Genomic DNA, 26,064 nt, shown 5'->3' with positions numbered 1-26,064 from the left:
GAGACGAAGGAAGTGAGACTCTACCAGAGAGCTTTCGTCACAGCCCACTACGCCCGTCAGCCCGCTGGGATGAGTACTGGTGACAGCAGCACTTTGGCCTGAGCAGTGGCCTCGTGATTAAGAGGGACACTGGTGCATGTGGAGTTGTTAATGATGCGGGTCTTGGTGACCCTGTCAGGTGGATTCAGAGGCATCTGGGGGGCCAGCCTGGGCAGAGGGGTGGGGAGGAGGAGGGGGACCGAGTGTGAGCACGGGTGTGTCTGGAGAGCCAGTCTGGGGGAGGGCAGGGCTTGGTTTGGGACACCTCAGGGTTCAGGGTGTCTGTTGGACGTCCAGCAGGGGGACCGCGCAGAATGACTGACCACTGCCTGCGCGTCCAGGCTCACCTGCAGTTAGTTCCCTGGACGGCAGCTCACACGGCCCTGGGCTGAGAGACGCGGTGTATTAGCAGGTAGGGAACCTGTTGATGGTGTCACCCCCTAGCTGGCAGGAATAGACATTTGTTCTTTTCAAGGCAGAAGAAAGACTTCACTTACTTGCTCTCTGGGACAGAGCTATGATTGCAGTTTTTTTTTTTAAGTAGCAATTTCTTCTTATTTATGTGGGGGGGGTAGTTGGGCTCTTTTGTTTATTTAATGGAGGTGCTGGGGATTGAACCCGGGACCTCATGCATGCTAAGCACGCACTTTACCACTGAGCTGTGCTCTCCCCCGTTTTTCATTCTTGATGTCATTTTTTCCTTCCCGATTCCTTTTCTGTTAAAACTCGTCAGGCCTCACAAGGCAACACTGATGGATCAGGTTTCAGCGGATTTGCATTAGCTGGAGATATCTGAACGCTGATTTATGCTGACTTATTCTTAGTTACCCAGGGATGGCAAGCCTTGGATGCCTGTTGTGGCCAAGCTTCGCCGCCAGAAACGCTGTCGGGGAAGCAGGCGCCCAGCCGCACTGCTCGGCTGCCCCAGCACCCCAGCGCGTTCCTGTGGAAGCTCACGGGGCCCTGCCCTGAGGGAGAGGTGTGCTCCCAGCAGGATCTTTTCTTTAAGAATGGAGGAAACGCGGTGGCCCCCTGTAGTTTGGTGCACTGCCCCATCCGGGTCATGTGGCTTCTGGTGCAGACCGCCCCCCACCGCATCAGTGCAGATACCACACACCACCTGCCCCAAATGTGTAGCCACGCTGGAAGCCGCCGTGTCCTCTCAGCAGCAGAATCCCCGCGTGTGTGTACGTAAATGAGGTGGTTTCGAAACGTCTCTGAAAGTGAGTCAACCATGTGCTGTGTGTGGAGGGAGAAGGGGGATCCCCTCCTGAGTCAGACGGCTGATGGAGGAGCGGGTCCCGCCGGGGTGGTGCCCTGGGGCGTGTTTACAAATGAGCAGAAACAGGTCTTCTGAGTTGCTTTTTTCTTTTATGCAATTCCAGTATGATTCCCTTTATCTGGGATGTAAAACCCAAGTTAGGACTTTAATCTTGTATTTCAAGTAACATGTCTGCCAGCAACAATGCAGAAGAGTGTGATAAGCTTTGGGGCTGAGGCACCTAGGTTTGTGTCCTGGCTGGCTGGGTGCCCTCTGGCACGTCCCCAGGCACTGGCAGGCACCTGGCATCCTCCCAGGCCTCACGGCTGCAAAGTGAGGCGGTGGCTGCCCATCCCTCGGACCCCCAAGTGCCATCTCCAAGCTGGGTGCCCACAGGCTGCCTGCTGCTCTGGGTCTGCAGCTGTGGGCGTGGGTGGGGGGCTTAACCTGCAAGTCTCACTTTGTTCATCTGGAACATGCAGATGGGAATCTTAAATCCTGAGGCCCACCTGAATCCTGAATTGGGCACGTTTTTAAATCAGTGTGAACATCTATTAAATGGGAGTAATGACTGTGCCTACATCTTGTAGGTTTTTAAAAAATAGCTTTATTATTGTTTTTCTAATAATGGATGTGAGATGCCCACTTAAAAAATAGAGGCATAGAGAGGGCCAGAGAGACCCATCACAGTGTGATCATTTGGGAATAATCACTGTTAATATTTTGTTTTCTAATCCTTCCATAGGCTTTCCCATTCATCCACCAAATGTGTGTGTGTGAAGAAAGGACAAATACAATTGCATCAGACACTGTTCTGAAACTTCCTCCCACCCATACGTCTTTCCATGTAGTAACTGTGGATGTGTGGTGTCAGTACATTATCGTAATGGTTCGTTTAGCCAGCTTTCTGCCGATGGACATTTACGTCGCTGGCAGTCTTCTGTTATGACACACCAGGATAAACGCTCTTAGGTACAGCAGGTGTCTGAGTGTGTTAGGGTGAGCATCTGGATGATGAGTTACCAGATCAAAAGACACACGACTTAAAAGATTTCTGAAATATACTTTAAAAACCACCCAGCTCGGTGGTAGAGCACGTGCTTAGCATGCTCGTGGTCTTGGGTTCAATCCCCAGTACCTCCATTAAAAAAATATATATCCCCCCGCCTAAAAAGAAACCGCCTGGCTTGGACAAGTGTGGCTGCTTTTTCCAGCTCTTACAGACGTCAGGCAGACAACCATAGCTTGTGTGTGTGTGTGCTTCATTGGCTGAAGGCTGCGTGTGTCTTCCCTGTGTATCGGCTGCTGGTCTCCTGTGCGTACTGTCTACTCACAGGTGTTGCTCGCTTTCCAGGTGGAGTTGTTAACAAAACCTTATTAATTTAAACTCTGTATCAGGTTAATATTTTCAGGTTTGTGAGTTTGTTATGTCTGAAAATTTTTGAGTTTATCGAGCAATTAGGGAAGTTTAAAAATCTCCTGTAGTCAGAATTGCCTCCTGTGACCTCTGTTTTTTGCTCCCACCCCAAGGGTTATCAAAGGTTATTCAGTTTTAATGTATTTCTTTAGATGTTTCTGTTTAGTTTTAAAATATCGTTTACAGGTGGAACCCATTTGGATTTTTTTTTTTAATTTTTGTTGTTGGGGGAGGTAATTAGGTTTATTTATTTATTCTCAGAGAAGGGACTGGGGATTGAACTCAGGACCTCATGCATGTGAAGCATGTGCTCTACCCTTGAGCTATACCCTCCTCCTGGAATTTATTTTTAATAAAATGTGAGGAAGCTTATCCTAATTTTTTCCCTCAAATATTCAGAAAATTGTTCCCACTGTTCTTTTCCTCCTGTCCCACTAGTGGAAAGGCCACCTTCGCCTGCCCTGACCTGTCCCACAACCTCTCCCAGGGTGATTTTCTGCCTGCCCCCCTGAAGGTGAGCACTCTGGGAACAGGAAAGAGTGTCCAGTGGGCGTCATCGGGGTGACAGTGTGAGGGGATCTCCCCGCCCGGAGCTGGGCACACAGGTGACTCTGCACTGCTGGTTCGCACGTCTCTTCTGCTGGATTTAAATGTACCTGCTGTCTCGGACTCGCGGCAGCTCGTCTCAGTAGCAGAGCTCACGTCTCTGATGGCAGCAAGACCTGTGTCTGAGTCTCAGCATTGCCTGTGGTCCCCTTCTGGAACCTGGGGGTCACACGTGCGTTCCCCGGGGTGAGGACTGTATGAGGTGGTGCAGGTGAAGAGTTTACACTGTGACCTGTTACAGAGAAATGGCACGTTTCCTGTGGCTGCTGAGAGACGTCCTAGGCATCGAGGATGAATTAGTGACTGTAAAAGAGCTCCGAGTTGACTTTTCCGAACTTCCCTGGCTGCTTTGGAGGGATAGGGGTGCAGGACCGTGGTAAGTTAGGTTCTTGTATGTTTGGGGTGATAAAAAGGATTTAGAGGCTTTCCTGATGTACAAGAGATGTCAGATGGGCTCCTCTGTGAGGGAGGCTGGCGGAGTCTGTGGATGGCGCCGGCAGAGGCTCAGTGGAACCACTTGGTGGTCGGCCTGCAGGTGCCCGGGGCAGCCGCCCCCCATGCACCCTGGTTCCTCATCTGTGGCATGGGACAGTTTGTGTCCAAGAGGGTGGATGTGAGAATGACAGGGAGGTTCCAGAGATCTCGCGCTGGAATATTGTAGATGCTTGATAAACGCGGCTTCTGTAGCTGAAAGGGTGCAGGCAGTCTTCACACAAACACCTGACTCCTGTTTTGCCCTAAAACACTTAGCATTGAGTTGTAGATCAGTAAAGGCATTCCTGATGAGAGTTGGTTTAGTGAGAGGCTAAGATACGTTTTCTCACTTGTTCATTCATTCATTCATTCATTCCGCAGTTGGACAGAAGCAGACACAGTCCCTGTCCTCATGCTGCTTGCCCTGGTGGGAGGGGCAGTGACTAGTCAGAATGACAAAGTAAACGCAGAGTCAAAGCTGGTAAGCGCCGCAGGGAAGTGTTTGGGAGAAGTGCCACATGTGAGATAGTTCTCGTGTCTTCACAGGCTTTTTTAAAACTCGTGCAGATGTTCTGGCTGAATGGCTAAGTTTTCTGACGGACGCTTGGAAGACCCACTAGCTGCATTGATGTCGTATCAGCCGTGTGGGGGGACGTTTCTTCGGGAGGTGATTTGCATTTTGCAGGTGTTTCTTAAATTCTTCCTTGTATTGTATCACTTCTAATACTTTTGAGTAAAGACAGGTGGTGAATCAGAGGGGACATTTTTAACAGGAGGGAAAGTTTACTGAAACAATTTTTATGAGGAAAAGGTTTTCTTTTTATAGATCACAGGGTGGCTTTAGGGACCATTCCTCAAAGAAGATGGCTTTTTAAATGATGGTTGGAGTTTCAGGCTGAACCACAGAAGCCCCCTTGAAAGCCCACTGTAGACAGAGTTCTTAGAGTTTGCAACAAAAATAGAGAAAAATGTTGTTAGTCACTGGCAGAGGGTGGCTGGATGTTTGTTTCGTAATTAACCCTGCGCTGTCCGCGCAGCCATGTGCTCTCCTGGTGCCCGCGGTGCTGCTCACTAGGATGAGGCTGAAACAGTCTCAGTCTTACTCAGCCGACTGCAGTAGTTGAGTGAGGCGTTCTAGCATCAGTCTTGGGAGCTGACTTGGTTTGCCTCGCGGTCCACACGCCAGGCCAGCCGACATCACACCCGGGGACCTTGTGCCCTCGTCCCCTTGTGCCCTAGTCCCCTTGCCAGCCAGCCGGAGATGCTGCTGCGTGTTCAGGCCGCCTCCCAGGGCCCCTTCTTGGGGTGTTACCAAGAGCTAGGCTGAGACAGATGGGAATTTCCCTGAGAGTTTTTACCAAGAGAAGAAGAAATGAAAGACTTACAGGAACCGTGGCCCCCACGAAGATGACACATTTCCAGAGAACAGCCCTGCAGCCCACAGCTGCCGCCTTCCTCATGGGGCTTGACCCCTCACGCCTCCCTGGGGAGCCTGCTTTGGGTGTCAGCCTCGGCCAGGCTCTCCCTTCCTCCTCGTCCCCGGGCGGGAGGTGTGACCAAACCTGCCAGGGACACGAGGAGGGACATAAAGGGCCCGGGGTGCCCGTACGGCCTCCTGTGGGCCGGGACTGTGATGTGTGGGTGTGTCCTCCCCCCTCCCGCGGGGCCGGGAAGGGGGGTCCTGCCCCCACCGCTCAGGCTGGGGCCTGCACACCAGGGGCGTCAGCAGGGGCTGGCGCCAGGAAGCAGGGTCAGGACTCAGTGGTGGTCAGCTTCCCTGTGAAGTGTCCTGGAGCCCCTGCTCTCTGGGCCAGTGTTTGCCATCACGTGGACACCACAGTGGCACCTGCTCCCTTAGGAGCACAGATGCTCCTCACTGCAAAGCTGCCGCTGACAAGTTCCTCCCGGACAGCAATGAGCGCACCTGCTGCCTCCATGCCAGTCAGGGCCTGAGACACAAAGCCCGGGTCTTCCCTGTCCTGAGCATCTTACTTCCAGCCAGGGAGCTCATGAGCTGAGCCTGAGTTTACGGAGGGTGAGGAGCGAGAACTGGGCCAGTTAGGAGGCATCTGTGACGCAGGCTGGGTTCCTTCCAGGCTCCACTTGGTGGTGATACTTGAGCTGGACATGAGCGCGCGTGTTCCCGGGTCCTGGCGTCCGGCCAGGCTGCAGTCCGTTCCTCTGGGAACCCGGGCTGGGTCTGGCTTGTTTTCTCTGCTCACACTTGGCGGCTGGTTGCCCAGGTCTAACGCTGTAGTTCTGTGGGGAGTGCGTGTTTGTTTTACACCATCTCCAGCCGACAGAAGCAGATGCCCGTCTGCATTCTCAGCGCTTCATTCTGAGAATGCTTCCATTCACTTCCCCACAAAGGCTGCTGTGATTGTGTTTACTGTAGCTCAGTCAGTTTCGGTGGCCCAAGCGAAAGCTGCCTGTGTGGGCAGCAGGTGGCTCTGTAAGCGGCTGGTCTCAGCGGAGAGCACCAGTCTGACGGCCTCTGGTTTGTGGTCTGCGCCCGAGGGGCTCTTGAAGCCCATGAGGGGAGCTCGGGTGCAGGAGACACAGCGACCTGGGTGTGGTCCTGCGTGGCCACTGCCTGGCCAAGAGGCCCAGACACGTCGTGCATCCCCAGAGCCTCCGTGTCCTCCTCACAGGGACGTGCAGAAGCAGGTGGGGGCCCTCTCCACGCCCAGCTTGGCCCAGGGTGGGGCGTGGAAGGGCTGGGCCGCCCTGTGCTGTTTTGATCGCTTTCTTTTGCCTTCCTGGTTTCTGGCTGTGATGCCCCCCCCCCCTGTCATGAAACCAGAATTCTGAAGGGAAGGTGGAGAGCACGTGGCTTTGAATACTCAGGCTCGCTGTGAGATTCTGGAAGGAGCTCCCTGGTATTTGGGTGGAAAGTCTTTCGCATGATCCCGGTCCCACTAAGACGTGGGTGCAGGTGGGTTGGGCTCCCTTCCCGAAGGAGCGCCCTGTGCCCCCCAGCCTCCCAGCAGGGCTGTGACACGAGCCCGGGAGGCAGCCGCGGCCGGTGAACTGAGGCCTGGGGCCTCGGCAGTCAGCAAAGCTGCTTCACTTAAGAGTCAGGATATTGGTTTATTTAATGACTCTGTGACTTAGACTTTTCTTAAGGAACATGTAAGTCACCAGGGAGTGAACAGTCACACAGATCTCTTTGTTTCTGAAGGTCATATAACTCATAATAAGATGTAGCGGAAGGAACACTGTCTGGAGTGGGGGTGGTGACAGGCAGCGCGGTGCCCCTGCTGGGAAGTCCTGGTGCTTGCCTCTTGGTATTTTCACTCTGTTTCCTGCCCCTCCCCTAGGCCCGGCCCCCAGACCTGTCTCGTTGGCGTTGTGTCCCCAGCACCTGCACAGTCGGTGACTCAGAGCAGGTTGGAGGGGAAGCGTGGGTTACTCTCTCCTCTGAGTCTCTGAGGTTTCCCGAGGTGACTTCTGGCTTCGAATTCTGTGATTTATTTCGTGTAGTCTGTGGTCCGGGGTGCTGTTCTTGACCTGACGTTTGCGTTCGTGCTTGTGATAGCAGACCGCAGTGGGAGTCGGAGTGAAGGGTAGGGGGCTGTCATCTCCCCGTCAGATTCCAGATCCCTGTGCCTGGCCTAGTGTGGTTCGCAGTTAACTGAAGATCCAGTTCCTTGCACTTAAGTACTGAAGTTGTGCTTGTCCTCTCACTTGTCCTGGGAGAGCTCGATGCCCACACCGGTCGCAGGGTTGCCCCACCCCTTCCTGAGGCCTGCTCCTTGTGGCCCTCAGTGGACAGCGGGCAGAGCCGTGAGGCTGCCCTGGGGTGATGCTGTCAGGCTGTCTCATTTCTGATTCCCAGCTCAGCCGCGTGGTAGGCAGCCCGTGTGATGAGCAGGAGCCTGGAGAGCCTGTTGTCATGGCAGCTGGTAAATCGTGAGCTCACATCACATCAGCGATGGGTGATCACAGAGCAGCCATGGAGACGGGGCCCTGTTGGCCGCAGGGTGTGGTGCTGTCGGCAGGGCTGCTCCTGGTGAGGAGTGTCATACTTGCCCACCCTCCATGCTGCCGCAGGAACCATGGAGGTTTTGTGACATTTTCAGCAGCCAAGAGACCCTCTTCTCTGCATAGAGGTGAGAGCACCCTGTCCCCGTAGAGCAGGTGGTTCTCAGAAGTGTGTGGCCACAAACTCCTTGGACAGGCTGGTGACGCTTCCAGAAGGATCCCTGTCCAGAATGTTTTCCAAGACCCAGAACAAGATACATAGGATGACAAAGAGAAAAACAAAACAAAGAACACCTGGTTGTATCCAAGTAGTTATCAAAATACCAAAACAAAAGGATGACAAAGTAACAAATGGATCCTTTACCACATTTAATAACAAGGCTACCAGCAGATCTAAAACATGTCATAATTTTGAAGTAGCGCGAGTTTAAAGCGTGCTTTGCAGCACCCGTGGCTGCGGTGCGTGCTCCGTGAGCGTTCCCCCGCAGTCGGACGCAGTCACGGCAGCTGTTACCACGCTCTCAGATGCTCACTGAGCGAACTGGGCAAGACAAGACTATGATGCCCTGTTAGGTCACCCATTTCTTGTAAATTGTGTCTGATTTAAGCACATCTGCTGTCTCAGAAGGACTCGAGGCAGCTCGTCTTGGCGGCAAAGATCACATCTCTGATGGCAGCAAGACCCGTGTCTGAGTCCCAGCTTTGCCTGTGGTTACCTTCTGACATTATAGGCGATTTTAACGTCCTTTGATTTTTCTGCATCTTCTGTAATAAGTGTGTGCTTGATCCAGAGAAAACTACCACACAGGAACGGTTTCACCCAGCCCACATGGACCGTCCCGGGTGGGGAAGCAAGGCGGCCTCCCTCCGTGGAGTGTAACGCCCTCCCGCCAGCGGAAGGTGGGGAGGGACAGTGTCCGGGATGGCCGCACCCATGGGCCAGATGTCCTCTTCCAGGGAGTCTTGGCCACTTGTGAGGCTGCCTTGTGTTGTGGGGGCCCTGCCAGCCCACGTGGCTGTGCCCCTGTCTTCTCCCACGCTCCTGCCAGGGCTGGTCCGTGCAGGCCGCAGTCTCAGGATGCCTCCTGGGCTTCTTGGGTCAGTGGCCTGGGCCACCCAGTTCCAGGTGGGAGAGAAGAGAGATGGTTGTGGTTTTTAAGTTGTGCCCGTGTGTCTCCATCCCTTACTTCTGGGGAGGGCTGGGACGCGTGAACCACGGTGGCGAGGGGACTGCCTTCCTTTTTCACACGGGAGGGGGCTGCCAAGAGACGGTGAAGGGGGCAGGTGTCACACCGCCCTGCTCTGGGCCTCCTGGGAAGTCAGTGACAGGCCGAACTGCACGGGGTGGGTTTCTGTGGGAGACCAGCTCTGACCGTCAGAGCCTTGCTCACAGTGTTATGACCGACTTGCCTCTGTGGAATCTGTTAAACGCTTTCTGGTTTCTGTGACCTGGTTACTCATACAGGAAGTCGATGACTCATTCACAGCATGTTTCCCTTTCACTGATTGAGATGTGGCTCTTTAAACGCACGTGCTGAGTGACTAGCAGAGGGTCAGCAAGCGCTCGGTGCCTGTGTTGCACCTACCTGCCCCTGCACCAGGTTCTCAGGCCGGGGCTGTGCTGGCCGCAGCCATGGACGAGTCATTTCCTGCTGTGACCGCCAGCATCCTGGAAGAAAGAAGGGTCTGCCCCCCCCCCAAAGTTCCCCCGTCTGGAGGCAGGGCTGACGCCTCAGAAGCAGTGGGCAGTCTGCTTCCCGCAAACCTGTCTGATGAGCTGCCGGGCGGGACGTGTGGCCGTGCGTGCTGCCCGTGGCTGGGGCGAGCGCAGGCTGGGTGTCTGCCGGTAGTCTTCACGAGAAGCTGGAGCCTGAGTCCCTCCGTGAAGTGTGGAGGAGATGTGAGAGAGCCTGGAAGGTGGGGCAGGAGTAGGGAGATGGGGTGGCATCTTTGAGGGGTCGGAGTGGGGCTGGGTCCCTGCCTTGCAGGCCACCAGAGCCACAGCCAGTTGGCCTAATGCCAGCATGGTGGCATCTCATGGGGTAGGTCTCCCCAGATGCCCCCTCCTCTTGAGCCGCTCCCTGGTCTTCCATTTAGTTGTGGATGTTGGTGGCACCTGCTGCTGAGGAGCCCAGGGGTAAGGAGGTTGACGAGGGAGCTTGGGCTCTGGGGAAAAAAAGGACCGTGCGACTCGACTCAGAAGTATGTGCGCCTTTCTCGGCTGCTGCACGTCTTGGTCCTCCTTCCTCATCTTTTTCCTCCAACGCCCCACTCAGTGCACACGTGGCCCCAGCCCCAGCTCTGCCCGCAGCCGGCCAGGGGCCGTGGGCTGTGCAGGGAGAGGGCTTGGAGGCCTCCCCTCGGGTGACCCCAGGGTGGGCTCTCAGAGTCTTGTGTCACCACAGTGGGGGGCGCGTGTGCCCAGTCAGGCCACTGTGGTTCCCATTTTGGTGCTTGTTTACCTCAGGGCCGAGAGCTCACGCCCTGGTGAGAGGTCGCCTCCCTCTCTGGCTGTCCTGTTCCTTACCCGCTCAGGGCGGGGGGTACAGGGGGACGGTCCCTGGTGGTCTTGATCCTCGCTGCACCCTCCCCAGCGCTGTGTGTGTGGACCCTCCTGCTCTTTTGGGCAGCTTACACCTGGGGCTCCCCACATTAGAAAAATAGATCAAGGTGTCTCCAAGGACTTCATGTCCCTGAGCGGGAGAGCTTCCTTCCCGAGGGCGCAAAGCTCATGGGCCCCCTGCCCGTCCCTCTGCTCAGACAGCTTTGACCTGTGGGTTTGCGCTCTGCGTGCCTTCCCACGACTGTCAGTGTTTTCGTTATTAAAAGGTAGAAGCAGGGAAGGGCCGTCTTGTGAAGTCAGGCTTTTTATGAATGTGCTGCCACTGGGTCTTCTCTGTTGCTTTTGATTCTTGTGCGTGTGTTGGGGGAGTGGTAATTGGGTTTATTTTTTAATTTAATGGAGGTACTGGGAATTGAACCCAAGACCTCCAGCATGCTAAGCATGTGCCCTACCCCTGAGCTATACCCTTCCCCCTTTTAAAAATTCTTCTAATTCTTTTCCCCATTGCTTTTATTAATACGGGTGAGCAGTGCAAACTGGTAGGCAGCTTTCCTTGTTTTCCGCAGCACGTTTTGTAGAAGTGATAGGTGTTGGGGAGACAGGAGAAATGGGCTCAACCTGAGCAACAGGCCCCTGGTCTCCTCTGTGCTAGTTGCTGAGATTTCGGTGAGGCTGGGCACTGCGGTCCGGTGGGGGGGGGGAGCCTGGGTGTGGAGTGGGCACATCAGCTGTGTTCCTCTGTCCCAGCCTGGATGGCTTCACCTTTGAGGGCGACCTCTTTGCCCATAGCTGTGAGGTGCAGTTGAGGAATGTGTGGAAAGCACTTTGTGTGCTGGGAACCCTGTGCACGTGGATGGTGCTCCCATTCCTGAAATTCCTGAAACTGACCCGGGGTCAGGTTTCTCTGGATTTCGGGCTGGATGTTTCCTGGGACACAGTGTGACCTCTTGTAGTCTAACCTTGTCTCTGCATTACAGGGGTCCTCTTGCTGGGCGGAGCCCAACTGAGAACAGGGGCCTTGTGTCAGTGGGCACTCAGTGCTGAGCGCGGAGAGTGAGTGGTGTCCCCCCCTTGACGTGCGTGGCTGGGTGCTCAGTGCGAGGACCCCGTGGGACCTGCTGACTTGGGAGAAGGAAACACACTTATCCATTTGACAGTTTGCACTCAGACGCCCTCCTGGGAAGTTATGCGTGAGCTGCTTGCGAACAGTGTTTGTTTCTGTGTCCTCGGTCTCTACCTCCCGCACACGAGCCAGCACATCACGGGCCCGTGGGCATGCCTGCCCGGGGGGTGAGCCCTTGTGAGAGACTGAGTGTGTCACCTGTGAGGTGGTTGTGGCTTAGTGGAGAGAGACCCAGAGGCCTCCAGGTGGTCTCACTCAGTGGTATTATAACCTTTAGAGCATGGTCGTTTTCTCATACCAAGAAATCAAAATACAAAACAAGTAATTCAGGGGCTCTCTGAGTTTCTGTGTCAGACATCCAGTAGGAACAGCTTCTGTTATTTTTTGTAGAGTACTTTTGTTTCCAGGGAATGTCAACAGGGATTGACGTAGACATGGATTTTTTTTTTAAATGAGGACTTTATGGAAATAAAGATGTTGAATGAAAACTAAAGGTATTCTGTTATTGGAAAAATTTTTAGTTAGTTTTATCCTAAAGCTGCAGTTTGAATTTTATTAGTGGAATTACTGAAAATTTGAGTTGAGTTTCTTTCTACTGTCTATGAAAGGAAAGAAAAAAGCACCCTTAGATTAAATTAACAGGAAGAGTCACACAGGAGGGACCCTGCTGTGACGGTGTTGGCCCCTTTGATTACATGTGAGTCGTACCCTTTTGGCCTTGTCTTGGCTGCTAATTCACACTGCCCCATCTTTACTCTCCCACATGCAGAGAGCGAGAACAGAAGTGAGTGTGCGAGCATGACAACCAGAGTTACTGTGACGCATTTTAGGTGAAGAACTGACTTAATGTTCAAAGGAGGCGCCTCCTTTGTAGGAAGGCGAGGCTGATGTGTTGCGGAGAAGAGTGTTGCGTCTTGGCTTCTGGGGCCCAGAGATCTTGTGTGGGTGGAGGAGCCCAGCCCTTGGCAGAGGGACTGTCGTTAGGAAGTGTTGCTCGGGGCGTGGTGTCAAGGTGTGTGCCTGCGTGTTGGTGTCGGGAAGGCTGGGCTTTCCTGACGCGATGCTGCACGCGTCTTCCTTTGTGACGGTGGTGGTCCGTTGTGACGACGCTTTCTGAGCGACTTTTGCAGCCTTCCTTCATCTGTCTGAGCTTGAGCTTCCCCACGTGTAAGAGGAGGGGTTGATGGGATGTTTCTGGATCTTGTGCACTGAGTGTTCTCTCAGACCCCAGGCAGGCGGGGATCTTGACCCTCATGCTGCTTGCGGTCCTGCTGGGGAGGCCGATAGCCCAGTGTGATTACAGCACAGTGCGGCACATTCGTACTGGGAATGTGGCTACAGTGAGCTGGAGACTCAGGAACTCCATGGATTCTATAGGATTCTTGGGCCGTAGCCGACGTGTGTGGTCCTTGGGATGGGGGTGGGAGATCTTAGAACTGCAGAAGATAAAGCTGAGGCCAGATCATGAAGACCACGAATGCCTAAATATTGGGGCTGCGTGCTGGTATTTGGACAGGGTGAGATCAGACTGTGTAGAAGTGGGTGAGGGGTGCTTGGAAGCTGAGATCCCACCAGGATGGAATGGGGCCCCAAGTGAGGCAGACAGGAATGGACAGGAAAGGATGAATTTGAGAGAAAAGCAAGTAGGGTCATGAGTGTTGTGCACCTGGCCTGAAGACTGTGTGGGAAGGGTCTTGACTGTGGAGGAGACCCAGCCTCATTGACTTGGGTGTGGGCCCGAAGAGGTGGACTGCCAGCCTGCAAGAGATGGGGCCAGGTAGGGAAAAGCCAGTGTTTCAAGGATCTGGCAGAGCGAGGAGAGGACCAGGCAGGGAATAGTTTGAACACGGAGGGCCTGGTGCAGTGTGGAGAGGTGACCGGGTGGGGTGGGGGTGGGAGTCTTGGGAGGAGGGGGAAGGGAGAAGGAGGGGTGGCACCGCCGAGGCCTGGGATGGTGCGAGGAGGCCCCCCGGGGAGCCAGCCCTCTGGGTAACTGCCTTCTCTGCTGTTTCCAGTGCTCGCGCCTGCACCACCACCACCACCCATCCAGGGATATGCCTTCAAGCCCCCGCCACGACCCGACTTCGGGACCTCGGGGAGAACAATCAAGTTACAGGCCAACTTCTTTGAAATGGACATTCCAAAAATCGACATCTATCACTATGAGCTGGATATCAAGCCAGAGAAATGCCCGAGGAGAGTTAACAGGTACTCCGTTCTGTCTTTTATTCTGAAACGGTTCAACCCTTTGATTCTCAACAGGTCCTTCTGACTTTTCTCCCCCAAGAAGCTTCCGTTGAGTTTATTTTGTGAAAAATGTTTTTGTGTTGAGATGCAATGAGATACACGTCGTAAGTGTATGATTCAGTGCTGACAAATGCCCATCACCCCGGAACGTCGCCCTGTGCCCTGTCCGTCAGCACTGGGATCTGCGTCGCTGGGGCTGCTCTCTGCCCTTAGAAGCGGGGACACGCAGCCCACGGGACAGCCTCCCCTTCCTCCCGCCCCACCCACAAAGCCTGGTTTTGAGGTGCACCTGTGTGATCGTGTGTGTTAATAGCTTCTTATTTCTGTTGCTGAGGAACGTGCTCTGACCTGAATGTTCTATGATTCATTTACTCCTCCTCTTACATTAGGTGCTTGGGCGGGCGCTGCAGGCTTTGCTGTTGTGAATGAAGCGCTCTGAACACGCTTGTTCACGTCGTTTTTGTGGACGTTTGTCTTCATTTCTCTTAGATGAACACCCAGGAGTGAAATAGCTGGATCAAGGGTGGTGCAGGGTTAGCTGCGCGAGACGCTGCCCGGCAGCTCCCCAGCGAGGTGTCCCCCCTCACTCTCCCTTCAGTGAGTCCCGCTGCTCCCGTCCTCCTCGGCGCTTGGTGTGGTCAGGCTTTTTGATTTTTGCTATTTCGACGGGTGCGTAATGGTTTCTCATTGTGGTTTTAATTTTCATTTCTTGATAGCTGCTGAGTTGCGCACCTTTCGTGTACTTATATCCACAATCATTATATGCATATGTTACATATGGTATTAAATCTGTATTATTTCTACCAGAGTGTCTGCTGAAGTCCTGTGTCTGTTGTGCGGGCGTTGTGTCTGTCGGTGTCTGACGTGCTCTAGAGGCGGGTCTACGCTGGGAAAGTTCTCACCCGGCTGAGGCTTGCTGCTTTGCTGTCCTAGTGAGCAGACGTTTGTAACTTTGTTCGAAACTGTTTATTGTTTATTACATTGCATGTTCTCTCTAAGAAATCTCTGCCTTCCTGAAGTTCACAGAGACGCTCCCCGAGACTTTTTTTAAGAACAATTACAGTTTTGGCTTGTTTGAGGGTCACCTGTACTTTCTTGAATGTTTGGCTGAATTTGTCATTAAGTCACTGGGCCATAGAGTTTAATGTCTGTAGGACCTGTAGTGAAAGCCCTTGTTTCATTTCTGATGTTATAAGTTTTTGTTTTCTCTCTTTTCTCCTTGATCAGGTTTGCTAGGAGTTTGTCAATTACATTCATCTTTTCACAGAAACAGCTTTTTACTTTGTTGATTTTTCTTCTTTGTTGTCTCACCATCCCCCATTTTTCTTCTCCGATCTTTATTATTTTCTTTCCTTCTGTTTACTTTGAGTTTAGATCATCAATTTTAAACCTTTCTTTTTTCTCTAGTCCATTTATTTAAGGCTGTGAATTTCTCTGTGAGCCTGGTTCTGGCTCTGGCCCACAGGTTTTGATACATTTTAATTTTCATTCAGTTTAAAATATTTTCTCATTTTCTTTATGAATTCATTGTGGTTTTTTGGTTTGTTTTTTGGGTTTTTTGGGGGGTTTTTTTGTTGTTCTTTTTTTTTTGAAATGTGTTCAGTTTTTAACTCTTCGAAGTTATTTCGTGTGTTTTTTTTGTTTTTTGCTTTTTTTTTTGACATCCTGTTGTCATTGATTGCTCATTTAATTCCTTAATGATGAGAGAGCATACTCTGTAAGATTCCAGTCTTGAAATTTATTAAGACCTGTTTTTGGTTAAGCAAGTGATTTATCTTGTTAAACATTCCTCACATACTTGAGAAGAATGTGTATTCTGGAGCTGTTGGGTTTGGGCAAATCTGTAAATATTAGGTGGAATTGGTTAATAGTTGGAAACTCCTGTATATCTTACTTTTTGCCTGAGTATTATGTAGGTTTGTCTGTTTCCCCGTTAATACGATCTGGTTTTGCTTCATGTGTCTCAGAGCTGTTAGTAGGTATGTACGTATTTGTAACTGCTGTACCTTCCAGGATAAATCGACCCGTTTATCACCAGGAAACATCCTTCTGTATTTGCTAATTCTCCTTGTTGAGAAGCTTTTTCTGTCTGACCATTACTACACCTTGTGGACACTCCTACACTTACTCTTACGTCTTTGGCTGATGTACCTTTTTCCGTGCTTATTCTTTCAACCCATATCCGCGGGTGTGTTTCAAGTGCATCCATTGTAGATATCATATAATTGGAATTTACTTTTAGGGGGGTAGTTAGGTTTATCTGTTTATTCATTACTTTTGATGGAGGTACTGGGAATCAAACCCATGACCTCATGCATGTTAGGCACACACTCTACCACTGAGCTATACCCTCCCCCCAATTGGGATTTACTTTATACAGTCTGAAAATTTCTGGCTTTTAATCAGAACGTTAGGCTCATTTAAATTTAATGTAATTGTCTGTGGTTGGATTTAAGTCTATCATCTTGCTATTTTTTTATTTTTAGATCTGGTGTTTTTTAATTCTTGTTTCTCTTTTCCCTTTTCTTTTTGGGTTCATCATATGTTCTTTTGTTCTTTTTTTAGTTTTTTTTTTTAAACTGGATATAATTAGGTTTATTTAATTTCTTTTTTTTTTAATGGAGGTACTGGGGATTGAACCGAGGACCTTGTGCACGCTAAGCATGTGCTCTACCACTTGAGCTATGCCCTCCCCCAGCACATGCTCTTTAATTTTCCATTTTATCTCCTCTATTAGTTTTTAACTTTAACCTTTTTTGCTTCTTAAATGATTGCTCTGTAGATGTCAGCCTGCATCTTTAACTTACCCCAGTCTACTTAGTATTAATGTTGTAACTTCATATAAAATATAAGATTGTTATATTAGTGTAGTTCCCTTTGCTACTATTGTCTTGTATTTTATGTCTATATATGTTACAGACCCCATTGTTAAAGAAATCAGGAAGAGAAGATGGTCTGTTTGCCCACACAAGAACTGTGTTCGGAGAGTTCCCCCTGTTTCTTCCTGTTGGTGTGCGTTTTCACCTAGCATCACTCCTTCAGCCTGAAGAATGTCCTTTAGCCTTTCTCACGGTGTGAGTCTGCCAGTGATGAATTCTCCCAGCATCTTTTAAAATCTGTAGAAATGGAAAGATTTTTGCTGGATATAGAATTTTAAATTGGCAGTTTTTCTCCCTGACTCCTTAAAGATGTCATTATATTGTCTTTTAATCCTCATTGTTTCTATGAAATCTACTTTTCTTACTGTAATTCCCCAGTACGTATGTATTTGTCTTTTTTTCTCTGAAGAGTTTCTGTTCAGTTTTGCTTTTCAGCAGTTTGACTGCGATGTACCCAGGTGGGATTTTCTTGTTTTTCTTCTTGGGTCCTTTCAGCTTCTGGATGTGTACACTGATCTCTTTCATGATATTTGGGTGAAATTATTTTTTCAAATAGTTTTCCTGTCCCATTTTCTTCTCTACTTCCAGGATTGCAATTATTTGTATGTTAGATCATTTGATATTGTTTTCAGGTCATTGAGCCTGTGATTTAAAAAACAAACAATACAAAAAAAGTTTCCTCCTCTTTTCTCAGTTTGGGTAATCTTTATTGATTTCTTTTTAACCCCCCCCCCCCTTTGGGTAATACACAACCTTCTGTGGTAACCATCCAATAATTTTTTTTTCATTTATATATTGTAATTATTGGTTCTATAATTTACTTTTGGTTCTTTTTAATACTTTACAATCTCTGCTGAGATTTCTCATCTTTTCATTCATTGTTCCTACCTTTTTCTTGATGACCTTAAATGTATTTATAGTAATAGTGTATTTATTATAGCAGGCTTTATCTGCTAGTTACAACATGTAGGTCATTTCAGGGTCTGTTTTTACTGGCAGATTTTCCCCTAGATTACATGTCACCTTCCCCTGCTTATTCTTATGATCATATGCATAGTAAATTCTTGTTTGTTGAGCATCATGTATGTTACATTGAAGGAATCTGGCTTTTGCTGTCTTCTCTGGTACCTCGCCCCACAGATTCATGCCTCTTCTGACCCCTGTGTCCACAGCATAAGACTGCTGCTTCCTAATGCTCCTTACTTATTTTGTGATTTGGAAATTGCTCTGTGGCAGAGTGAATGTGTGGCTTACCTCATATGCTTTCCTTCCTTCAATAATCACAGTCCTAAGCTCCTGTTTTCCAGGGCTAGGAGTAGCTGTCTCATGTTTTCTCTAGGTTTTCAGCTGTTTAGGGCAGGAGGATGCTTGTCTACTTGCTTTGTCATGGTCAGAAACAGAATTCTCAGTCGGAGTTTGATAAGTCAGATTGGTTACCCAGCTTGTGCTGGTGCCTTAGAGAGTGTTCTTTCCTGTAATCTTTTTTTACTGATCACAACCTTTGTAAGAGAAAGAATGTTTGGGGATTTGAGCCCCTCATCTGTAAAACTAAACAGTTGGATTCACTCAGTGTACACATTGGTCCGGACTTTTTAGAAGGTGGCTTGGTGTATGTCTTAAAATAAAAAGTGTGTGTGTGTGTGTGTGTATACATATACATATATACACACCCTTATATACACACACATATATACACACCCTTTCACCCACCAATTCTACTTCTAAGTGTTTATCCCCAAAAGACATGTTTCCAAAGAAACAATACTTGACAGTTATATGAGGTCCTTCAAATATATGCTTATTAAAAAATGTGTTTCTGAACCAAAACTTTGGGCACACCTGGTTTAAACAGCTAAGTGAAGGTCTTCGGAGATCTTTTAAAATGTCTTATATGCTTTGAGATGCTCCATGAATGGGCTTTTTTGATTTTTAATGTCCCTGAGACAAAATCCTGTGTGAGTGTGTGATTTGGATACACCCTTAGAGCTGGAACGAGGTGTGAAAAGGCCCCTTCTGGGTTTCTGATTGCTTTGGTGGGCCTTGGGCTCTTACCGCGCCATCAGTCACCGCGCATGAGGAGTTCTCTTTTATGACAGTAGGCACGACTAAGGCTTTGTCATCTGGCAGCAGAAAAAGGCTGATGGTGATTAAAACTGGATGTTTTCACCTGACTCTGCTCCCATGTTCCTGTTGCAGTTATGACCATAAGGTTTAGAAATCGCCTGCATCAAGTAGTAAGTAGCGAAGGTGGGTCTTGAGCTGCATTTTTGTGGCCGAGGCCAGCCGATGTGCTGGCGTGCCGAGCTGCTGCTCTGGGTTCCGAGCCGGCCTGAGGTTGCTGCCTAGTTAATGTGTGAGCCTTCAGGGTTGTTCGTTTTACTGTTAATTCTGATGGACTTTGGCTGAGGTCCAATCTCAAAATTGTAATCAGTCGTCATGGTGTAGAAAAATGTTGGCAGTCAGGTTTTTGTGCTGGCAAACCCACGTGCTTGCACCTTGACGTAGTCCCTCTCTCTCCCGACCGTGCCACCAGCCAGCCACCATTTACGAAATGTCCACTGTGTGATAGGCGCTGTGCTACTTGGAGGTATGGTGGTGGACAAGGTGGACACAGTTTCTGTCCCTAGTAGGGAAGAGAGTCGGGCCCGCGATTGACAGTCTCCGGGTAGCACTGGAAGAGGGGAGCCCAGAGTGGAACAGAAAGGTAGGAGACGGGGGAGGGCATAGCTCAGGGGTGGAGCATGTGCTTAGCATGCACGAGGTCCTGGGTTCGGTCCCCATTACCTCCATTAAAATAAATACATAAATAAACCTAATTGTCCCCCCCCAAAAAAAAAATTAAGGAAAAGAAAGGAAGAAAGGTAGGAGAGCAGTAAGCTCCTGCTGCAGACCATCCCCTGGCAGCAGCCCTGGCCAGGCAGCCCGTAGCACCCCGTCTCCTTCCACGCTGCAGTCTCTGTTAAAGCAAAGGCAGGGTTCTGATTCTGCATTCCCAAAACCTTGAGCAGTACGTGTGGTAGACATTTAATAAATTCAACCCTGAGGCTTCATGCAGAGAAAAATGCCATCTACACACATTATGATGAGTCATTGTGAGTCCTGGCCTGGTGTGCCCTCAGTCTCAGAGTGCGTCCATGCCCGTTCTGAGTGGCTGCTGTGGGGAGGATACAGCATTCTAAGATGGGGTCCCTCTTCTCGGGGTGCTTCCAGTATCCTGTGGGCGCACAGGTGGTCACACAGAACAGTCAGTGCCAGTGCTGGTCCAGGCTTTGTGGGCCTTAAAGCCAGCCCTAGGAAACCTTGCTGCAGAGTCAAAACTGGCAGCAGCTCCTTGCTCAGAGGCACAGGGTGGGCTACAGGAAGGAAGAAATTGTGCTCCTCATCCTCCACCTGCCCTTTCCCTCCTGCTGCTCTTGAGCTCTGTCAGGTGGCCCCAGGAGCGCCCTGTGGAAGTGCTGGCTCTGTGCTGGGGGAGGGGGCCAGTGCAGCATGGCTCTGGCCTTGGCACCTGCCGCTGGTAGGCACCTTCCTCTGTATGTTGGTCCATACTTTTTAGAAGGTTGTTTAGTGTACATATTAAAATGAAAATAGTATACATACCCTTTGACTCACCAGTTCTGCTTGATAATGTACAAGGATGCCTAGTATTGTGATGGGGGGAAGGGAGGGAGGGAGAGAAAAGAAGTCATCTATGTAAGCCAGTGGGGCTGGTTAAATAAACATACTGTGGAGTGCGGTGAAACTGCAGATGGCAGTGAAATGGAGCCTTACAGTGTGAACACCGTGTCTGCAAACATAGACGACTGTGTGGTTGGTTAATATTACAGTACATGATACAGTAGCATTTCTGTTCTAGACTTGATGCCACTTTGTACATAGTGACAAGGGAAGGTGTCAGAGACACACATCCTGGGAAAACAGCAAGCTCCAGAACCATTTGGTGTGTGTAAAAAGTAATACACAGTATGTGTTTATGTAATTATATAGATAGGTCTGAAATAATAAGGTTGCTTCTGAGAAGAGGACTGAGGTAAAGAGGTGGTTTGGGCAGACTTGCAGCATTATCCATATTTGAAATTTATAGTGAGTATATTAATGCAAAACCTGTGTACTTTGAAATTAACCGAAAAAAATTAGCGATTTATTTATTTTATAACTGAAAGTTTGTACCTTTTAATCTCCCTCACCTATTCCACCCATCCCCCCCACCCTCCACTCTGGCAACTACCTGTTTCTTCTCTGTATCTGTGAGTCTGTTTTCTGTTTTGTTATGTCTATTTGCTTGTTTTTTAGATTCCACATGTACGTGAAATCATACAGTATTTATCTTTCTCTGTCTGACTTACTTCACTTAGCATAATACCTTCTGGGTCTATCCATGTTGTGAAAATGGCAAAATTTCATTCTTTCTCATGGCTGATTAATATTCCATTGGATGTATATATATACCATGTCTTTATCCATTCATTTGTCAGTGGACACTTAGGTTGCTTTTGTATCTTGGCTACTGTAAATAATGCTGCAGTGCAGCAAAGGAAACCGTAAATAAAACAAAAAGACAACCTATGGAATGGGAAAAAAATTTTGCAAATGAAACCGACAAAGGCCTGATCTCCAGAATGTATAAGCAGCTCATACAACTAAATAAGAAAAAAATAAACAACCCAATCCAAAAATGGGCAGAAGACCTAAACAAGCAATTCTCCAAGGAAGACATACAAATGATCAATAGACACATGAAAAAATGCTCAATATCACTAATTTTCAGAGAAATGCAAATCAAAACTACAATGAGGTATCACCTCACACCAGTCAGAATGGCCGTCATTCAAAAATCCACAAATGACAAATGCTGGAGAGGCTGTGGAGAAAAGGGAACCCTCCTTCCCTGCTGGTGGGAATGCAGTTTGGTGCAGCCACTATGGAAAACAGTGTGGAGATTCCTCATAAGACTAGGAATAGACTAGAATCCCGCTCCTGGGCTTATATCCAGAAGGAACCCTACTTCAGGATGACACCTGCACCCCAATGTTCATAGCAGCACTATTTACAATAGCCAAGACATGGAAACAGCCTAAATGTCCATCAACAGATGACTGGATAGAGAAGATGTGGTATATTTATACAATGGAATACTACTCAGCCACAAAAACCGACAACATAACGCCATTTGCAGCAACATGGATGCTCCTGGAGAATGTCATTCTAAGTGAAGTAAGCCAGAAAGAGAAAGAAAAATACCATATGAGATCCCTCATATGTGCAATCTAAACAAACAAACAAACAAACAAAAACAAAGCTTAAATACAAAACAGAAATAATAGACTCATAGACATAGAATACAGACTTGTGGTTGCCAAGGGGGTAGGGGGTGGGAAGAGATAGACTGGGATTTCAAAATTGTAGAATAGATAAACAAGATTATACTGTACAGCACAGGAAAATATATACAAGATCTTATGGTAGCTCACAGAGAAAAAAATGTGACAATGAATATATATATGTTCATGTATAATTGAAAAATTGTGCTCTACACTGGAATTTGACATAACATTGTAAAATGATTATAAATCAATAAAAAATGGTAAAAAAAAAATAATGCTGCAGTGAACATAGGGATGTGTATATCTTTTCTTCTTGTTTTCTTCAGAAAAATACCCAGAAGTGGAATTGCAGGATTGTATGGTAGTTCTGTTTTAAACTATTTGAGGAATCTTACACTTTTTTCCATAGTGGCTGCACTAATTTACATTCTCACCGACAGTGCACGAGGGTTCCCTTTTCTCCACATCCTCGCCAGCACTTTTTATTTGTTGTCAGCCATTCTGACAGGTGTGAGGTGATGTCTCATTGTGGTTTTGTTTTGCATTTCCCTGAGGATTAGTGATGTTGAGCATCCTTTCATGTGTCTGTTGGCATCTGTGTGTCTGCTCAGGCCCTGTGCCTAGTTTTTAATCGGGTTGTGTAGTGTTTCTGATGTGGACTTCCGTGAGTTCTTTGTCTATTCCGGGTATTAACTTCTTATTGGATATATTGCTTGCACATATTTTCTCCCATTCAGTGAGTCACCTTTTCATTTTGTTGATGGTTTCCTTTGCTGTGCAGGAGCTTTTTAGTTTGATGTAGTCCTGTTTGTTTATTTTAGCTCTTGTTTCCCTTGCTTCGAGAGACAGATCCAAAAAGAAATACTGCTCAGATGATGTCAGAGTGTACTGCCTATGTTTTCTTCTAGGAGTTTTAGAGTTTCAGGTCTTAAATACAAGTCTTTAATCCGTCTCTTAGTGTATTCTTATATGTGGTGTGAGAAAGTAGTCCAGTTTGATTCTTTTACATGTAACTGTCCAATTTTCCTAACACCATGAAGAAACTGTCTTTTCTCCATTGTATATTTTTGCCTCTTTACTTGACCATGTAAGTTGTGTTTATTTCTGAGCTCTCTATTCTGTTCCACTGATCTGTGTGTCTGTTTTTATACCAGTAGCTTTTATACTGTTTTGATGGCTGTAGCTTTGTAGTAAAGTCTGAAGTAGGAGCATGAGTCTCTCAGCTTCATTTTTCTTAAGATTGTTTTGATTCCACATATAAGTGAAATCATACAGTATTTGTCTTTCTCTGACTTACTTCACTTAGCATAATACCCTCCAGGTCCATCCATGTTTTGACTTAAGATTGTTTTGTCTATTTGGGGTCTTCTGTGTTTTCATACAGATTATAGAATTGTTCATTCTAGTTCTGTGAAAAATACCGTTGCTATTTAATAGATACTGCTTTGAATCTATAGATTGTCTTGAATAGTCTGGTCATTTTAACACTGTTAATTTTTCCAATCCATGAGCACATTGTATCTTTCCATCTGTTTGTGTTGTCTTCAGTTTCTTTCATTAGTGTCTTATAGTTTTCGAATACAAGTTCTTTACCACCTTGGTTAGATTTTTTCCTAGATATTTTATTCGTTTTGATGCAGTTGTAAATGGAATTGTTTTCTTAGTTTCTCTTTCTGATAGTTGTTAGTATATAAAAATGCAACAGGTTTCTGTACATTAGTTTTGTATCCTGCGGGTTTGCTGGATTCGTTTATTAGTTCTAATAGGTTTTTGGTGGTGTCTTTAGGATTTTCTATATGTAGTGTCTTGTCATCTGCAAACAGTGGTAGTTTTACTTTTTTCTTTCCAATTTAGATTCCTTTTATTTCTTTTTCTTATCTGATTGCTGTGGCTAGAACTTCCAGTACTATGTTGAATAAAAGTGGTGAGACTGGGCTTCCTTGTCTTTTTTCTCATCTTAGAGGAAATGCTTTCAGCTTTTCACCATTGAGTAGGATACTGGCTGTGTGCTTATCGTATATGACCTTTAAGATGTTGAGGTATATTCTCTCATACCCACGCTTCTGAGAGTTTGTAATTATAAACAGATGCTGAATTTTATCAAAAGCTTTTTTCTGCGTTTATTGAAATGATCTTATGATTTTTATTCCTCCGTTTGTTAACGTGGTGTATCCCACTGATTGATTTGCAGATACCAAGCATCATTGCATCCCTGGGATGAATCCCAGCTGATCATGGTGTATCTATCATATTTTTAACTGTTGTTGAATTTGATTTGCTGATGTTTTGTTGAGGATTTTTGCGTCTGTGTTCATCAGTGATACTGACTTGTAATTTTCTTTGTCTGGTTTTGTATCAGGGTGATGTTAGCCCCATGGAATGAGTTTGGAAACATTCCTTCCTCTGCAGTTTTTTGGAATAGTTTCAGAAGGATAGGTGTTAACTCTTCTTTAAATGTTTGGTAGAATTCACCCATGAAGCCATTTGATCCTGGACTTTTGTTTGTTGAGAGTTTCATTGCAAGAATGCATTTTTTTTTAAAGAAAAAACTCAGAATTATGGGAACAAGGCAGACAAGCTGCCAGCGAGCATTGCAGCATCTGGATTAACAGACGTGCCCCGTTACCGTGAGGCAGCTCACATCCAGCCGCTGCCACTCTCCAGAGTGTGGCTTGTGCCTCCATGTCCTTGTGTGTAGAGTGGAGGTGGCACTGCCCCCCTAGGTCACTGTGAGCTGTTGCTGGGCAAGTTGTGCATGTGCAGGGCCCAGCGTAGTCGGTGCCGACCCGCTTGCCACTGTCATCCTCCTCCTCCCTCTTAATATGTGGGTTTCTCTGTAAGATAGTGGGTACATACTGAGTCTCTAGAATTGGTATGGGTAGTATTTTGAGGCTGTTGCCTGAATGAGGTCAGAATCATAGCTTTAGAACGAGGTTCTTTAGTAAAGGTGCTTGTCCTAGGAGCTATACTGATGCAGCATAGGAGCTTGGCTTTCCAGGGGTCAAACCTGATGTAAGCAGTGAACTGAACACAAGGTCTTGAGGAATAGCACGTCCCCAGGCGGCCCCTCTCAGACAGCTCTCAGCAGTTGCTGGGGAGAAGCTGGTCAGAGAAGGTCCTTGGGCCTGGATGGAGAGGCGTGGGAGCTAGCGTTTACTGAGCATGAGCTTCTGTTGGGAGTAAGAGGTTTAGGCTGGACGGCGGTGATGGTCGTGCAGCACAGTGTGTGTACCTGATACTGGTGAGCTGGTGGCAAAGTTTATGTTATCTGTATTTTACCACAATTAAAGCAGAGAGAGGACAGGAAGGAAGTTGCTGGCCAGCCTGGGAGTCAGTCTGGGGTGATGGAAGGGACCTCCACGGTTTGGAATTAGTTGCCATCCTGTCATAAAACTTACATAGTATGGTCCCTAGTAATGTTTTGCGCAAGGTGATACAAGATGATCGCGCCTTCATTCCCATGAAAGTAGGCCATCGAGGCCTGGGGGGCAGCATGTGGGGGGTGAGGGGTGCTCTCTCCTAGGCCACGTGGCAGCCAGGGTTGTATACACTGGTCACCCAAGCAGGACTGCTTTGTAGTCCATGAGGGCGAGTCCCAGATGTAATGACTGGACAGCTTCCTTCTTTGAACAAATATTTACTGAGCCCCTGGCAGGGCAGGGGTCTGGAGACAGCGTGGGAGAAGAGAACACCTTTTCTGGGGTGGCTCAGAGCGGTGTGCGGCGCTGCAGGTGATGCTGCACCAGCTGCCCTTGGGGCTTGGCGCTGCCAGGGCTGTGGTCTCCCAGTGGATGTCGGAGGCCTGGTGCATAATCAGTGAAGCCAGCAAAGCAGGGGCTCCGTCTGCCCTGGGGGCTTCCCAGACAGTGGGTGTTTGGGGCAGGATTAACTGGGTCCCTAGACACTCCCTCCTGTAACTAACTAGCACGGTCGACGCCAACTGGGCAAAGCCAGTCTGAACAAGGAAACCCTTCTTAGGTCTGCTTTTCTCATTCAGGGAAGAGAGTGGAATGAATTTCGGGTCCTTGCCTTCTGAAAGATGACCAAGGCTCTGCCCCAGCGAAAGACCCTTACAGCAAGGCTGAGCCAGGGGTCCTCCCCTCGCCTCTCCCTCCCCTTTCTCTGCTTTTAGAGTCCATCTCTCCCT

At 48.4% G+C, this 26,064-nt stretch overlaps 1 protein-coding gene and 1 non-coding gene across 6 annotated transcripts in view; one reads left to right on the top strand and one right to left on the bottom strand.

Moving 5' to 3' along the window:
• The window catches only part of AGO2 (argonaute RISC catalytic component 2), a 95,056-nt gene that overhangs the window by 24,105 nt on the left and 44,887 nt on the right, over positions 1-26,064 (top strand). For 4 of the 5 annotated variants that reach the window (XM_072949781.1, XM_072949780.1, XM_072949782.1 and 1 more), the window contains one exon: positions 13,483-13,675. In XM_072949781.1, coding sequence (XP_072805882.1) covers positions 13,483-13,675 — 193 coding nt within the window. Of the gene's footprint in view, positions 1-4,400; positions 4,483-13,482; positions 13,676-26,064 lie in introns of those variants that run through there. The other variant, XM_072949783.1, reaches the window with a different exon arrangement.
• TRNAV-CAC (transfer RNA valine (anticodon CAC)) lies at positions 2,979-3,051 on the bottom strand. The gene has a single exon. It is a non-coding gene; the product is annotated as a tRNA-Val (tRNA).

Source organism: Vicugna pacos, chromosome 25 (assembly GCF_048564905.1).
Source record: "Vicugna pacos chromosome 25, VicPac4, whole genome shotgun sequence".
Lineage (NCBI taxonomy): Eukaryota > Metazoa > Chordata > Mammalia > Artiodactyla > Camelidae > Vicugna > Vicugna pacos.
Note: the sequence above shows the minus strand (reverse complement) of the source record. Positions and strands in the feature narration are given on the sequence as shown.